The 17,613-nt window shown below is 43.3% G+C and overlaps 1 protein-coding gene across 2 annotated transcripts in view; it reads right to left on the bottom strand.

Annotated features, from left to right (window-relative positions):
* The window catches only part of LOC137381355 (cadherin-20-like), a 52,936-nt gene extending 35,569 nt beyond the window's left edge, over positions 1–17,367 (bottom strand). Inside the window, exons 1-3 of one of the 2 annotated variants that reach the window (XM_068053820.1) lie at positions 17,073–17,367; positions 10,763–10,930; positions 2,344–2,531 (exon numbers count right to left, since the gene is read on the bottom strand). In XM_068053820.1, the coding sequence (XP_067909921.1) occupies positions 2,344–2,531; positions 10,763–10,930; positions 17,073–17,355 (639 nt within the window). In that variant the 5' untranslated portion in view covers positions 17,356–17,367. Of the gene's footprint in view, positions 1–2,343; positions 2,532–10,762; positions 10,931–17,072 lie in introns of those variants that run through there. The other variant, XR_010977149.1, reaches the window with a different exon arrangement.
* Positions 17,368–17,613: the final 246 nt, after the last annotated feature.

The following is a 17,613-nucleotide window of genomic DNA, read 5'->3' as shown; positions in this document are numbered from 1 at the left end:
CTATTCCTCCTTGTCCTTCTCGACCTGTCTGCAGCCATTGATATCACTGACCACACTATCCTTCTTCAACGCTTCTCAAACATCATCCAATGAACCTCTTGATGTCCGGAAGGAAAACATTCTCCTCAAAGAACACCACTGGATGACAGCTAACAAAGCATTCCCATTGATACAGGACCTCAAAAAAACCCACCCACTCGCCTGAAATCTTGTACCCCCTACTGGAACACACTTCACACCCTAAAAACCGCCGACAGCCCCACCTCTCGATGGTGTACCTCCTGGTTGACTGCTAACATCACCAACTACAGCCTGATAACTGACCCGAGTGGTGAAGTCCCAGGTTTCAACCTTGCACAGAAAATCTGAGCAACCCTCAACCGCTTGAGGACGGGGCGGGGAAGATGTGGCCATCTGGGCCACAACTGGAGCATGAGGACCAACTCAAACTGTGACTGTGGCCATCCCAGTCAGACCATCACCCACATACTGAATTTCTCCCCTGAGAGATCCATTCCTGGTGACATCACAACCATTCACATAGCATCAGCTAAGCCTTTGAATGTATTGTTAAGCTTGACATCGAACTATAATTGCTTTCCAGCCATACGAATATATATACCATCATCCAGTTGACTGGGACTGCTCTCACCTGGCTCCATTCTTATCTATATAATGGTAGCCAGAGAATCACCTGAAATCGCTCTCTTCCTGCTCCCACACCATTACCTCTGGTGACCCCCAAGAATCTGTCCTTGGCTCCCTCCTATTTCTCATCTACCTGCTGCCCCTTGGCAACATCATCCAAAACACAGCGCTACGTTTTCACATGCACACTGATGACACCCAGCTCTACCTGACCACCACCTCTCTCGACTCGCTCACTGTTGCTGAATTATCAAACTGCTTATTCGCCATCCAGTACTGGATGTGCAGAAATTTCCTCCAACTAAATATTGGGAAACGGAAGCCATTGTTTCCAGTCCCCACCACAAACTAGAGGCCTGCTCAGGTCGGGAAGAGCGAACCCGACACGAACCCGACTGAACCACAGCGGACCCAAGCCCGACCCGGCCCGGGTCCCTCCGATTTTGCCCCGAGTCCGACCCGACCCAAACCCACCCCGACTCGACCTGACCCGACCATTCCTTGACTTACCTTCTGACTGGGAAGCTCCACGAAGCTGCAGCGCATGCGCGATGACGTCATAGTGACATCACTTGCTCACTGCACAGACTCAGTTTCGTCACGGACTCCCAGCTCAGGTAAGTTTTTAAATTTCAATACTTACCAGCAGAGCACTTACCGTTTGTGTCCGGCCCGACCTGACCCGACTCCACCTGGACTCGGCCCGACCCGACCCGAGCCCGAAAGCCGTACCCTGAAGATGGGCCTGACCCGACCCAAACCCGACACATGTCGTCAGGTTCCATCGGGATCGGGTCGGGTAGCAGGCCTCTACCACAAACTCCGTTCCCTAGCTACCAACTCCAACTACCAACTGAGGCTGAATCAAACTGCTTGCAACCTTGCTGTCATATTTGAGCCTAAAATGAGCTGCTGACCACATTTCTGCTCCATCACTAAGACTGCCTATTTCCACCTCCATAACATTGCCCAACTTTGCCTCTGCCTTTGCTCATCTGGTGTTAGATTCCTCATTCTTACCTTTGTTACCACTAGACTTAACTATTCTAATTCTCTCCTGGTCAGCCTCCCACATTCTGCCCTCCATAAACGTGAGGTCATCCAAAGCTCTGCTGCCTGTGCCCTTACTTGGGCCAAGTCTCGTTCCCCGATCACCCCCCGTGCTCGCTGACCTACATTGGCTCCCAGTTAAGCAACAGTTCAATTTTAAAATTCTCATCCTTGTTTTCAAATCCCTCCATGATCTCTCCCCTCCCTATTTCTATCATCTCCTCCAGACCCACTACCCTCCGAGATATCTACGCTCCTCTAATTCTGGACTCTTGAGCACCCCTCATTTTAATTGGTCCACCATTATCAGCCGTGCCTTCAGCTGCCTGGGCCCTAAACTCTGAAATTCCTTTCCTAAACCTCTCCACCTCTCTTTCCTCCTTTAAGACGCTCCTTAAGACCTACCTCTTCGACCAAGCTTTTAGCCAAATGCCCTAATATCTCCTTATGTGGCTCAGTGTCAAATTTTGCTTTATAATGCTCCTGTGAAGCACTTTGGGATGTTTTATTACAATACAGGCACTATATAAATACAAGTTGTTTTTGTCAGTTGTTTTTGTCAGACCATTGCACAGTAGATTAGAGCTCCAGACTCTGCCACTACATTGTGCATTACACTATAGTTGTACTTCAGACAGTCCTTACCTGCTTTAATATGATGATCCCAACTTGGTTGCTATTATCTGCGACAATGTCAAATACATTCATCCCATCACCATCGATGAAGCTGTAACTGAGCTCGGCATTTAAGCCCTCATCTGCATCTTTAGCTAAAATTCTTCCCACTGCTGAGCCCACCATCGCAGACTCCATCACGCTCATCTGATACAGCTCTGAGCGGGGATAAAAAAAAAACACACACATAAACTTACTGTGAAAGGTTTTCTAGTTAAACAGACAACTAGTAAACTTTGCACTCTTGTAAAGATGCTGCACTTTGTTTCATCGTTTGGAGATGTCTGCTCCTACAATTTGAATTTATAACTTTAAGAGAAAGTACTCATCAAACTTAATGGGCCCTTACAAATTGGCACGAAATAATGTTTTATTTATGGAACAAAGTTTTGTCCCTCTCCTGAGTAAATACCATAAAGCCGGCATTTAGGTTCGAGTTAAGAGCTGATTCGAGGAAACCTGGAGTGAGCAAGAGCAGCAGCTTTCCCCCTAGTGGCATTGAAAGAAAACTCGAATCTCGGTCCATTCTGTCCCTTTCCCCTTTCGAAGGCATTTAGACATTGACAAAAGACGTAAACATCCCAGTAATGCCCTTTCAACGCGGCCCCGATTTATTTTTACTGCTGCAATTATCGTGAGGAGACAGCTAAGTTTAGATTGCTAAGCACCTCTATAAAGCACTTGAGGACATTTTCCAATGTTAAACGCAAGTTATTATTTCTAAATGACCATTTTTCAACTCTATGGGGAACTATTATGGCTTAGATATTATTGTTTGGGACTATTAGCAAGCAAATGTCTCCTAGTTTAATAGAAAATGTGAACCTTCTTAAAATAAATGGGTTAAGACTTGTGTGGAAATACAGTCAAAGTAACACCATATTAAGCGTTTTTCGGCTATTACTGCTGAAAGTAATTTCTTGGCTTCTGTCATCTATCTATGCTTGCAAACTATTAGCTGCTGAAATATTTTACCAGAGTGTCAGACATGGGAACATGTTTTGTTCATGGATTTTGTCCTCAACAAGGAGATGAATGTTATTACTGGGGATAGAACATGTACCACTTCAGGCAACTAAAGTCAGCATCAAGCCCAGTTTGTACATCAATAATGCTATATAAATACATGTTGTTGTTATTACCACTCTGATTATTCCTCCCCTCCGAAAGTAGATTAATGAACATTAGCGAAAACTGACGAGAAATAGCTGGGGTTTTTTTTACTCATTATGTTAATTAATGAGGAACTGGTGCATTATACCATAATTGCATAGTCAAACTGAAAAGAAAATTGCCCAGGATATTGCTGTAATAATAACAGTGAATTTATCAGTGCTTGCTGTTATTTTATGATAAATTGGACAGCAAATTCTGCCATCTGCACATGCGCATTTAAACATGGAAGTCCAGAGTTACCCTGTTACTCCACAGGATGCACTGTTACAGTCCTCGCCAAAAAACCTGGCACTGAAATGACTGCAGCACATGAATTTGGGGTTCTCTGCCATGAGCTCTGCACTAGAACAGCTGAAAAAATTAGGGCTGTTGCAATCAAGAGTAAGTGATTTTTGATTGGCATAACAAGTGATAGTTACTGCGAATGACCTCTCTGACCTTGACAAAATAATTTTACAAGTGTGGACTCTCAATCCATCAGAAGAATATTAATAAGATTTTTAAAAAGTTTTAAAAAACTTTTTCTGTCTTTTTCTTTTATCTGTCTCCTTTTCAAGAGGTCAAAGATTGTAGAGTGAGTTCAACAAACTAACTATGTGGGCAGGTAATTGAGGGATGGAGTTTAAGCTGCATTTTGGATGAAAGCATAAGCATTAAGGATACTCCATCAGTGGTATTGAAAGCTAAGGATGAAGTTGAATGAAACTTGGGGATTGATTGTGACTGTTGTGCGACTGGCAGAGTGAGGTGGGCAGTTGTCCATACCATGGTGAAGATGTGCTTGTGATTTTGAGGCACAATCCTCAGTAACATCCAGTCAACAGGCTGTGAGGCACCAAATGTGCATTCCAATTCAGCTCGCTCAACTGAGGCCTCCCAATTTCAGGCTTCCCCAGCCACCAGGAAGGTAACTGCTGGTGTGGGTGAAAGATGGGGATCCTGGGGAGCCAGTGGTCCAGATCATTCTTGTGATGTCCAGCAGAGAAGAAGCAGGCTTCTACAAAAAAAAAATCCAGAACTTACCTGATTAAACTGTGCAGTGCTCTGGTCAGCCCACACCTACAGTACTGCGTACTGACTGCTGAGACACGAGGGAAACATTCAAGTGCTGGAGCCACTGCACAGTAGCATCATGAGGCTGTTCACTTTTTTTTTATTTGTTCATCGGATGTGAGCTGGCTCGGCCAGCACTCATTGTCCATCCCTAATTGCCCTTGAGAGGTTGGTGAGCTGCCATCCTGTACCACTGCAATCTTTGCGGTGTAGGTATACCCACAGTGCTGTTAGGGAGGGAGTTCCAAATATTTAACCCAGCGACAGTGAAGGAATGGCGATATAGTTCCAAGTCAGGATGGTGTGTGGCTTGGAAGGGAACTTGCAGGTGGTGGTGTTCCCATGCATCTGCTGCTCTTGTCCTTCTTGGTGGTAGAGGTCGCGGGTTTGGAAGGTGCTGTCAAAGGAGCCTTGGCAAGTTGCTGCAGTGCATCTTGTAGATGGTACACACTGCTGCCGGTGATGGAGGGACTGAGTGTTTAAGGTGGTGGACGGGGTGTCGATCAAGTGGGCTGCTTTGTCCTGGATGGTGTTGAGCTTCTTGTGTGTTATTGGAGCTGCACTTATCGAGGCAAGTGGAGAGTATTCCATCACACTCCTGACTTGTGCCTCGTACATGGTGGACAGGCTTTGGGGAGTCAGGAGGTGAGTTAGTCGCCACAGAATTCCTGGCCTCTGACCTGCCCTTGTAGACACGGTATTTATATGGCTACTCCAGTTAAGTTTCTGATCAGTGGTAACACCCAGGATGTTGATGGTGGGGGATTCAGCAATGGTAATGCCGTTGAATGTCAAGGGGAGATGGTTAGATTCTCTCTTGTTGGAGATGGTCATTGCCTGGTACTTGTGAGGCACGAATGCTACTTACTGCTTATCAACCCAAGCCCGAATGTTGACCAAGTCTTGCTGCATGCAAGCATAGACTGCTTCAGTATCTGGGGGGATGTGAATGGTACTGAACACTATGCAATCATCAGCAAACATCCCCACATCTGACCTTATGATGGAAGGAATGCAATTGATGAAGCAATTGAAGATGGTGGGGCCTAGGACATTACCCTGAGGAACCCCTGCAGCAATGTCCTGTGGTAGAGATGATTAGCCTCCAACAACCGCAACCATCTTCCTTTGTGCTAGGTATGACTCCAACCAGTGGAGAGTTTTACCCCGATTCCCACTGACTTCAATTTTTCTAGGGCTCCTTGATGCCCCTCTTGCTCAAACGGTGCTCCTGCCAAAGTACCAGGATGGCTCTAATCAAAGTCACAAATGACATCCTATATGACTGTGACAAAGGTAAAGTATCCCTCCTCATAATTCTCAACCTGTCTGCTGCCTTTGACATGGTTGACCACACAATCCTCCTCCAATGCCTCTCCACTGTTGTCCAGCTGGTTGGGACTGCTCTTGCTTGGTTTCATTCTTATCAATCCAATCACAGCCAGAGTATCACCTGCAATGATTTTTTTTCCCACTCCCGCACCGTTACCTCTGGTGTCCCCCAAGGATCTGTCCTTGGCCCCCTCCTATTTCTCATCTTCATGCTGCCGCTCGATGGCATCATCCGAAAGCACAACATTAGTTTTCACGTGTGCACTGATGACACTCAGCTCAACCTCCACACCACCTCTCTTGAATAAAAGCAAAATACTGCGGATGCTGGAAATCTGAAATAAAAACAGAAAATGCTGGAAAAACTCAGCAGGTCTGGCAGAATCTGTGGAGAGAGATGCAGAGTTAACGTTTCAGGTCTGTGACCTTTCATCAGAACTGGCAAAGGTTAGAAGTGTAATAGGCTTTGAGCAAGTGAAAGGGGCGTGGAGGGAGGTTGCAGTTGGGTGGAAGAAAAACAAAAGTGATATAACAGAGGGCCAGAGAGATTAACTGGCAAGGTCATGGGACAAAGGTAAAGAGAGTGTGCTCATGGTGTGATGAAAGACAAAGCATTCGTGCAGAGGGAGTGTTAATGACAGAATAACGAGCAGCCCTAGCCAAAAGCACAAACATGAAAAAAGTAGGCAGGCACATGGTTAAAAAAAGGAACAAAATAAAATAAAATAAAACAAAACAAAACAAAAATAAAAAAGGGCCAGTCATGTTCTGATTTTTATTTTATTTTATTTTGTTCCTTTTTTTAAACTGTGTGCCTGCCTACTGTTTATTCATGTTTGTGTTTTTGGCTAGGGCTGCTCGTTATTCTGTCATTAACACTCCCTCTGCACTAATGCTTTGTCTTGCATCACACCATGAGCACATTCTCTTTGCCTTTGTCCCATGACCTTGTCAGTTAATCTCTCCGGCCCTCTGTCCTATCACACATCTTCCCTTTTGTTCTCTTTTCCCCCCACCACCACTTTACTTGTTTAAAACATATTACATTCCTAACCGTTGTCAGTTCTGATGAAAGGTCACTGACCTGAAACGTTAACTCTGCTTCTCTCTCCACAGATGCTGCCAGACCTGCTGAGTTTTTCAAACACTTTCTGTTTTTATTACCACCTCTCTTGACTCCTTCAATGTTGCTAAATTATCAGAATTATTATCTGACATCCATTACTGGATGAGCACAAATATCCTCCAATTAAATAGTAGGAAGACAGAAATCCCTGCTCCAAACTCAGTTCCCTAGCTACAGACTCCATTCCACTCACTGGCAACTGTCTGAGACTAAACCAGAATGTTCGTAACCTTGGTGTCATATTTGACCCTGAGATGAGCTTCCAACCACATAGTCACAGCATCACTAAAACCATCTTTTTCCACCTCCATAACATTGCCCAACTTCATCCCTGTCTCAGCTTATCTGTTGCTGAAACCCTCATTTATGTCTTTGCTACCTCTAGACTCGATTATTCCGTCGCACTCCTGGCTGGTCTCCCACATTCTACCTTCCATAAACTTGAGGTCATTCAAAACTCTGCTGCCTGTGTCCTAACTCACTCTGTCCCGTTCACCCCTATCACCCTAGTGCTTGCTGACCTACATTGGCTTCCAATCAAGCAACGTCTTGATTTTAAAATTTTCATCCATCTTTTCAAATCCCTCCATGGCCTCGCCACTTCCCTATCTCTGTAATCTCCGACAGCTCCATACTTGTCCGAGGTATCTATACTCATGTAATTCTGGTCTCTTGAACATCCCTGATTTTAATCGCTCCATCACTGGCGTCTGTGCCTTCAGTTGCCTTGGCCTTAAGTTCTGGAATTCCCTCCCACACCTCTCCTCCTCGCTTTCCTCCTTCAAGACACTCTTTAAAACCTAACTCTTTGACCAAGCTTTTGGTCATTTGACTTAATATGTCCTTATGTGGCTCAGTGTCATATTATTTTATAATGCTCCTGTGAGGCGCCTTCGGATGTTTTATTATGTTAAAGGTGCTATATAGATATAAGTTATTGTTCTTGTTGTTGATGTTGAGGGCAGTCACTTTCACCTCAACTCTGGAATTCTGCTCCTTTGTCCTTTTTTAGAGCAAGGTTAATCAAAAGGGTCTGTCTTGTAGAGCCAAAAATTATTTTCTTGTTTCTTTTTTTAAATTCTTTCATGGGACGTGAGCTTCACTGGGAAGGCCAGCATTTTTTCCATTCGCCTAGTGTTCTGAAGTTAAAATCTCTTGTGTTTTAAGTTGAAAAGTTGTATCCAATTGAAGTGTAAATAGAATTACATTTTTATATGATTTTTAAATCCCTGCCAGTTTCTGGGATGCTGTACAATGCACAGAGCAGATTAAGAGCAGCTGTTCTAAAGCTGCAACACTGCAATTAGTGCACCATTAGGCTCATTACAGTGGGAACATTACAAGTGTTACTGCTATTGTTAAGTTGTTTGGTATTCAGAGTGCTTCTGAAATGATTGCTGTGTGGACACTGAGTACAAACTACCAGGAGGTAGTCATTACCATTCAGGATTTATAGGTTCCCTTTGGGAAGTGCAAGCTGTGTGACCAATGAAACATTGTCAATTATAGTTTCTCCACGAGTTAATAGAGGAACAGACCTAGCGCACACAACTCATGACCAGTGTCACCTTCACATCGCTTAGGAAATTATCACAGAGTTGTGAAGGAATCATCCGGAGGCACCTTTTTGCTTAGCCACTTATTTTTTTAAAGATCATTGCGTTTGGAAGGCCAATGAACAGTTGAAACAATTGTGTAAGCACTTCAATGGGATGGTGTTGCAAGCACGTAACACAATTCTGCACACTGATACACGTCATGTCAATCATGTCATAATGTTTGGAACTTACAAAAGTTTCCCAATTGTTAATCAATAAAGACGCTTGAAAGATAAATGATCCACAAGACTGCTTTAGCATCGACATGAAATTGTAGGTATATTTAATTCAGTAGAGGTTATAATGCAGTTCCAAACCACTCCCTGGGTTTCACTCAGTAAAAGAACAACAGTTAATCCTTCTCTGTTTTACTAATTTGGGTTTTGGGGAACCACCTTCTCTATCAATGGATTGAACGTTTCCATAATGTGTCTTTCTCAGAGATTTATACCTCAACATTCGCAAATACTCTAACTGTGGAAATTTGCTCACTGGATTTAATATATTCTCATTTCAGAATGGTGGATATTGCACAGACTCAAGTCTTACGCTTATATAATCATTTACAACTAAATACTAATATGAAGCATAAAAAATGGCCAGTGCTACAAGTATAACATGACCAAAAATCTGCAGCCTTTTCAAGCACATTCCTAAGAGCATAGGAACAGGAGGAGGCCATTTAGCCCCTCAAGCCTGTTCCACCATTGCTTTACATCATGGCTGATCTGCATGCCAACTCCATCTAGACCATGACTCCCAGCCCGCTTAGCTCCATGTCCGTTGATGCCCCTACCTAATAAAAAAATCTATTGTTTTATGATCAATTAAACTTTGAAAGATTGCCTTCAGTAGAAATACAAAGTCCTTGTGAATAAATTTGTAAGACTGACTTCAGAAGAAATATTTATATAATCTGCGATGAATGTGGAATGAGGTTCTATTACAGTGTTCACCTGCCAACTTTCATGTTGACGTCTTAAAGTGCTTTACACCATTACTCTTTGATGTTGTTTGGTGAACAAATACATCAGCCATGAGACCAGTTAATCTGTTTTTAATTGTGTGCATTCAGGAAGGATCAGTAACCTACTTTGAATAATGCCTGTGGGATTTTTAACTTCCGCCTGAACGGGTAGAATAGAATTTAGGGCAGGATTTTCCTGTAGATGTCGGGACCCCGACATTGGGACCAAATGGGAGTTCTGAAGCCACATTTCCCGGGAGTCAGACCAGGGTGGCAATTTTCCGGGAGGCGACCTCCTAATTGCCCAATTAAGGACAGTAGGCGGGCTCCTGAGGCCGCTGGCCCAATCACAGGGCCAGTAGCTGTAGAGTCCCGGCAGTCCCCCCAAGAGAGGTGAGTGCTGCTGAGGTAGGTAACAGAACACGAGGGTGCCTCGACATGGAGCTACTCTCAGAGGAGTGACAATTAGTATATTTTTTTAGGGGCCCCAAGCAGGCAGGCCCCTCTGATTGGAGGAGAAACCCCTCCGGCGGTAGTGTTTGGGCCGCAGGTGCAGCCTTTGCTCCCAGCGGCCCTGTCTTTGAGACACGGAGCCTTTGGTTCAGATGGCTCCCCTCAGCCTGCCATAAGGAGGCCGCCTCCATTAAGCTGACAGCCAATCCGCATGCAGCCTGCCCGGTGGCGGGTGTGCATCCGGGAGCTGTCCATACACGGCCCCCTTGCTTTTCCTGGTCCCCCACCTCCGGGGCCAGGACAATTCTGCCCTTACTTTCCACATTGACTGTAAAGCACTTCGGGATGCCCTGAGGTCTCTCTTTTGCCTTCTTGTTTGAGAACTGAGAGGGAAGATTGCAATGGCCAGCCTGATTGTGACAACAGATTGGCTGAATGCTATCTAATGCCATTTACTGAAGAAGACATAATGGGGAAGTTAGATAAGTACATGAGGTAGAAAGGAACAGAAGGATACAGTGATGGGCGGGGTGATGAAGTAAGTTGAGCAGAGGCTCATGTGGGGCCTGAACACATGGACCAGTTGGATTGTCAAGCCCGTTGCTGTGCTGGAAATTCTATGTAACTTCTTAGCAAAAAGCATATTGCAACTGAAGCAGCTGATCTAATGATGCTGGTACTCACTTTGAGGGAATCTGGGAGGATTGTCGTTGACATCTGTGAGTGTGATGTTTACAGTTGTTGTCCCTGATAATCCTCCCATTTGTCCACCCATGTCCTTTGCTTGTACAACCACTTGATATCCATCCTTAACCTCTCGGTCCATGTTTGATAGAGCCGTCCTGATGATACCTGGAGAAATAAAACAGATTAATTATTTACTGTATTTTGAGAAATAATCAGCAGGGGGCACCAATACCACTGGTAGAATCTGTCTGAACAAAAAACAGATTAGCAGCAACGCACATTACAGAAAGACACAATTCATTTTATTTTACGGTGAATCTCCTTTGGGATTAAATTTGACGATTGCCATCAAAGTAACTAAAGTTGTTATTTAAAGCTAGACTATCTGATAAATTCTAGTTTCATTTTGAAGTGTTTAGATTTGAAATAATCAGAAAATAAACAGCATCCAAGTATTAAAATTATTGAACAAGGGAATTGACTGGTGTTGGGGATATGTTGGATTGACTTGTGAACTGAATATATTCCTCACTGCATATGCCACTGCTGCTGTCATTTATTCAAACATAGTCCTGCCGTATTCATCAGGCCCTGCAGCTAGTTTCTTGGGATGGATTTATATATTTTTAATCTAACCCTTGCTTTCATTAAAAAGCAATAAAATTGGAAGATTTCACAAGTTAGGAGTTTCCCATTTGTTTTGCTAAAAATTTTTGAATCCTGACAATGAAGTCGACATTGATTGAGAGTTGGATTTCTCTCTTGTTGTTGGGGTAGGCGTGGGCCTGCGCTTTCTCCATCTGCTGCCTTGTCTGCACTGTAACCCTGATCACTTTGACCTGCGGCTGGACTCGTTTGACATGCAGGTGGGATCCCTGTTCTCAAAAGGGCACCCGCCACTGCCCTGGTAGAAGATTCTGGCAATGCTACAGTACCTGAAGAAACAGTGAGGTTTTGAAGGGAATAAAGGCACAATTTGTTTTAGACCTTGACTCAGCATGAGGCCTAAAGCAGTAAATCTGTTGGTCCTCCTATGGAGGGAGAAGAGGCCTATTACCTCTAGACAGTGATTTTGAGTGTTTACTAACCACTAGTTTCGGACTTACCGCTTCTCTGTTTCTCTCAGTGGTGTCTGGAGTGGTTGGTGGTAAGCAGGAAAATAGCCAAGGCCTGTTGGTGTTGACAATAGGGTGGATGTGGGAAAGAGCAGGGAAAGGGAGACAGCAATTGGGTGGGAGTACGGCTGCAGACCTCACTGTCTTAATTCCCCACCTTTTCTGCTACCACTCTGAGCTGTTTCAGGTGTGATAGTGAAGGAATTCTTAGATCCTGAACATTATAAACTGCTCAAGATTCCTTTAGGCTTCAAAATAAAATGGTAAACTTGATTTAATCTTTTTTGAGAAAATCAGGTTATCACGATGAAGGGAATGCAATGGATATTTTATTATATATGGATTTGTAGAAAGTATTTGATAAAGTGTTACATGAAAGACTTATTAAAAAATTAAGGCGTATGATATGAAGGAAAATGTAACTGCACAAGTAGAAAGAAAGAGAGCAAAGCGGGGGTATGCGAAGTAAAGGGTAGATGTAAACAGATGTTTTTTGGGTTGGTGTGATGCCCATGTGTGTGTGCTGGGACCTCCTTCACGTTCCATTTCTATAAATGGAATAAGTTATGGACGCCGCACTTTAGGAAGGATGTGAGGGCATTGGACAGAGTCCAGAAAAGATTCACAAGAATGGTTCCAGGGATGAGGAATTTCAGTTATGAAGATAGATTGGAGAAGTTAGGACTGTTTCTCTTGGAGAAGAGGTGATTTGATAGAGGTATTCAAAATCATGAGGGAGAGTAGATAGAGAGAAACTGTTCCCACTCGTGAAAGGATCAAGAACGAGAGGGCACAGATTTAAAGTATTTGGTAGGGGTAGGAGAAGCAAAAGTGACATGAGGAAAAACTTTTTCACCCAATGAGTGGTTAAGATCTGGAATGCGCTGCCTGGGAATGTGGTGGAGGCAGGTTCAATTGAAACATTCAAAAGGGAATTAGACAGTTATATGAAAAGGAAGAGTGTGCAGGGTTATGGGGAGAAGGTGGGGGAATGAGTGAATTGCTCTTTCAGAAAGCCAGTGGGGACACGATGGGCCAAACGACCTCCTCATGCACTGTAACAATTCTGTGATTCTGAGAATATAAACGTTTGCTGATGTAAAGAAATCTTCACACTTGTTATAAGATCAACCAGAAAACTTTACAGCACAGGAGGCCGTTCTGCCCGTCATGCCTCTTTGAAAGAGCAGTCCAATTTAATCCTGCATGTCAGCTTTCTCACGATAACCCTGCAAATTCGTTCCCTTCAAGTACATGTCTAAATGCCTTTTGAAAGTTTCTAGGGAATCTGGTTGAACCATTCTTTCAGTTAGTGCATGTCAGATCTTAACAATGTGTGGTGTTAGAGATGAGGCTGGGAGAGGAGTTTATGGAGATGTTTGGTAATGAAGTAAAGAAACCCAGGATTAACTTTAAGAGATCATAAATCCACCAGTAAAGTAAATACACAATTAGCTGCCCACAGCTCCTTTGGACATGAGAACTAAGATGAGAAAGTTGTTGTGTACCTGTCCTGGCTTCCACTGAAAAGTATGGCTGTCCCTGCAGGATGCTGTACACCACTCGAGCACTGTTTCCATACGTGGGGTCATCAGCGTCACTCGCTGTGAGCTGTATTACAGACGTACCTGCATAGAGATGAGAGACAAGTATGGCTTTGTCCCATTGGAAATAGAACAGCTTGTACAGTTTTTCATTCTTGCAAGTTTAAGAAACTTGTTGGGGGGGGGTTTTGTCTTCTTGCGATTGTGCCAAGTGGTTAATTGCGAATCGGACGCCCATTTTACCTATCTCTCCATTTTTACTTCCATTGAATACATCATTACACAAATTCAAAATTACCCCCATTGTGTGTGGATCTTGTATGTGCCAGAAAAGCTGCACATTTTGAAAAAATTGTAGGAGGTTTAATGGCCCCAGAGTTAGAAAACATAGAAAGATGGAAAAATTATGGCCCAGAAGGAGGCCACTTGGCCCATCGTGTCTGTGCTGTCCAAAAACGAGCTATCCAGCTTAATCCCACTTTCCAGCTCTTGGTCAATAGCCCTGTAGGTTACAGCACCTCAAATGCGTATCCAAGGTGTTTTTTTTAAATGATATGAGGGTTTCTGCCTCCACCACCCTTTCAGGATGAGTTGCAGACCCCAACCACATTGACACATGACAGTGCCTGGGGCATGGCGACTGGGGATAGTCATGTGGAGATGGCACTTCTATTCAGGCTGTAATGGTAATGCTGTTGCACTTTGATATGACTGCGCAGACATTAGCACGTGTCAAGTCTTATTTATACTTAATAAAACATAACCGCTGTCACCAACACGGATATCACTGAATCATTTCAGAACTTCAGAGTGAAGGGGTTAATGGTCTCCGACCCCTAATTCTAACCCTAACCTCTGATCTTCTACATAACAAATGCAAGTGGGTTTTTTTGAGAGGAAGGAGGCAATATTAAATTTTTTGCTGTTTTCTTTTGCCAGCTGATGGGCAGCAAATGATATCATTTGAGGTGCAGCGATGCTGAACGATTTAAACTTTTATTTTACTGCATGTGGCAGGAGAAGAGCAGATTTATTATAAAGTGGGATTATATGGGCTCTTCCCACAGACTGTGTTTAATATTCCTCAGATTTATTTATACTGTTGGGATTGTTGCATTGTAATTTTCTCAGTGTGAATATCGAACTTGCTTTGTATATTCAGATTTCAGCACCACAAAGTAATGGGATTGTAACCAGATGCTAAAATCAGCTCTAAAAATATCTGTTGTAGACCTTACACTATCAGCTCTTTATTGCATTATGCTAGAGCACTGGTCAGAATATAAATGAGAGAAATCCCACTGCATTTGGCTTAGGCAGGTAATAACTGCCTGACTCTATTAACAGACAGACTGAAGTACTTTCATTGATAAACGGGGCACGCCACAGGAAATGCAGCCAGAGAGAGAAGGCCGTAACAACAACATGAATGGCATCAGTATCTTAGAGTCATCGAGTCGTTTACAGCACAGAAGGAGGCCATTCGGCCCATCGGGTCCATGCCGGCTCTGCGCGGAGCTAACAGTCAGTCTCAATTCCCTGTTCAAGCCCTGTAGCCCTGCAAGTCTATTTCCTTCAAGTGGCCATCCTTTTGTAGCTGGACTGAGCTCAGTTTGTAAACAGAGTGAAAGTGGCTTCAGTCGCTCACTCACTTCAGATCAGGAAATCATACACAAAACACTAGTGCAGTAGGTGCAGCATTCCTAGCAACAAATTTAGGGAATTAGCCATGGTAGACAATAGTCAGTAAACAGGGGTGTCAAATTGTAATGTTTTACTCATAGCCACAAATCATAAGCTACTGTATTTCTCTTAAAGGCAAAGGAAAGTCTTGGGCAGTACTTTTGGTTCAAAACACTTCTTTTGTTAACAATTGTTGCAGTAGTTTCTTTTTAGGCTGGAAAAAAATATCAATTTTTATCACGGACATGGAGACACTTGACTAGTGTTCCTGCAGCATCAATTATGGAGATGCCTCAATGCATCCTGGAGTCGGGAGAGTAAGTGGGACAACAGATCGGTGTGTGGGCCCTTCCAAAGCTGCTTGGAAGCCCAAGCTAAAAGCCAGATGGATGTCATGCCCCTTGTTGTTTGTAATGGAGCTACTCCAGGATGTATGAGGTGGTCCCTTTATTGAAATCATCGGACTGGTAATGAGAGTGATTAAAAAAGTATGTTTTAAAAATAAGGAAATACCCGTTAAGTTTATTATCTGCTATAAAGGAGGGATTACTTTGATTCAAAGACTTTCTTTGTCTTTTAAGTACCGTTACCACATCACCAAGAAGACAGTTTAAAAAAAAAGCACATATCAATTGAAGAGTCATTATTATCAAACACTTTGGGTAAAGTTTCTTAAAAGCTGCTTTGTTATCTTTAATATTTGTATGAAATCATTTTGCAACTTATGCAATGACAATACATCTGACATATGAATGTAATTGCTGGCATATTAAAAATCGCCATCATGTGTTGCTATTATGTGAATGTGTTCTGCGGCTCTGTTGGTAGTATTCCTGCCTCTGCATCACACGGCTCTGGGTTCAAGTCCCACTCTGGAGATTTGACCACAAAAATCTAGGCTGGCACTCTACTGTAGTATTGTGGGAGTACTGTGCTGTCTTTCAGATGAGATGCTAAACTGAGGCTCCATCTGTTTGCTCAAGTGAATGTAAAAGATCCCATAGCACTCTTTTGAAGAAGAGCAGGGGAGTTCTCCCCATGTCCTGGCCAATATTTATCCCACAATCAACATCACTAACACAGATACAGAATAATGGTCATTATCACATTGCTGTTTGTGGGAGCTTGCTGTGTGCAAATTAGCTGCAGTGCTTCCTACATTACAACAACGACTACACTTCAGAAGCACTTCATTGGCTGTAAAGTGCTTTGAGTTGTCTGGTGGTCATGAAAAATGCTATTGAAGTGCAAGCTATTTTTTTTAGAATTTTTGCAAAATATCTGGCAGTGTTTTTTCAGCATTAAAAGTCTGTAATCAGACTTGTATGAGCAGCTGCAGTTCAGTTAAAAGGAAAAGCCTCACTTGTGCAAGTTGAACCAACCGTCACAACAGAGACGTATACTTGCAAAGCCCATAAAGAGACACAACTGTGTGTGTTATGTGCTGGATTTTATGATATTAGATGAAAGAAAAGCTTGCATTTAAAAAGTGCCTTACCCAATTACAGGAAGTTCCAAAGCGCTTTACAGCTAATGAAGTACTTTTGAAATGTAGTCACTGTTATAATGTAGTAGCCAATTTGCACACAGCAATATCCCACAAACAGTCTTGCAGTAATGACCAGATAATATGCTTTTTTGTAATGTTAATGGAGGGATAAATATTGGTCAGGACACTGGGGTTAACTCACCAGCTCTTCTCTGCAAGAGTTGGAAGACCTTTTACATCCATTCAAGACAGGGCCTCAGATTAATGTCTATTTCGAGAGACAGAGCTGGAGTGTTAGTCTTGATTTTTGTGCTCAAGTCCTGGAGTGGAACTCCAACCCACAAACTTCTCCCTCAGAGGCAAGAGTGCTACCAACTGAGCCACAGCTGACACAGCAACTGCAATAGGAATAACATGCAGGAATGTTCTAAAATTACCACCTTGTTTGAAGAAGCTGTCACTAAATTGATTCTTACCCATCGGGGACATTTCAGGAACACTGGCTACATAAGGTCCATCGAGAAACTTTGGTTCATTGTCGTTGATATCCTGGATCTTGATGATGAATTCAGATTCTGGCTCCATTGGTCTCCCAGTCCATCTGTTCAAGGCCTGTGCACGTAAGGTGTAGTGAGTTCTCTCCTCCCGATCCAGTCTCTGTACTGCATGAATGTCTCCAGTGTTGTCATCAATAGTGAAAACAGTGCCAGCTCCATCACCAGAGAGGATGTATCTGACTGAACCTTCTCCTTTGTCCATGTCTGAATGGAGCTATAATCACAGAATGATAAACTGGTTTTATTATTATTGATTTTTCCACCTCCACTTTTATCTCTTCAAATATTCATTTTACTGCCTCCTCCTAGAATTAGAATTAGAACATTACAGCGCAGTACAGGCCCTTCGGCCCTCGATGTTGCGCCGACCTGTGAAACCATCTGACCTACACTATTCCATTTTCATCCATATGTCTATCCAATGACCACTTAAATGCCCTTAAAGTTGGCGAATCTACTA

Source organism: Heterodontus francisci, chromosome 2 (assembly GCF_036365525.1).
Source record: "Heterodontus francisci isolate sHetFra1 chromosome 2, sHetFra1.hap1, whole genome shotgun sequence".
Taxonomy (NCBI): Eukaryota; Metazoa; Chordata; class Chondrichthyes; order Heterodontiformes; family Heterodontidae; genus Heterodontus; species Heterodontus francisci.
Note: the sequence above shows the minus strand (reverse complement) of the source record. Positions and strands in the feature narration are given on the sequence as shown.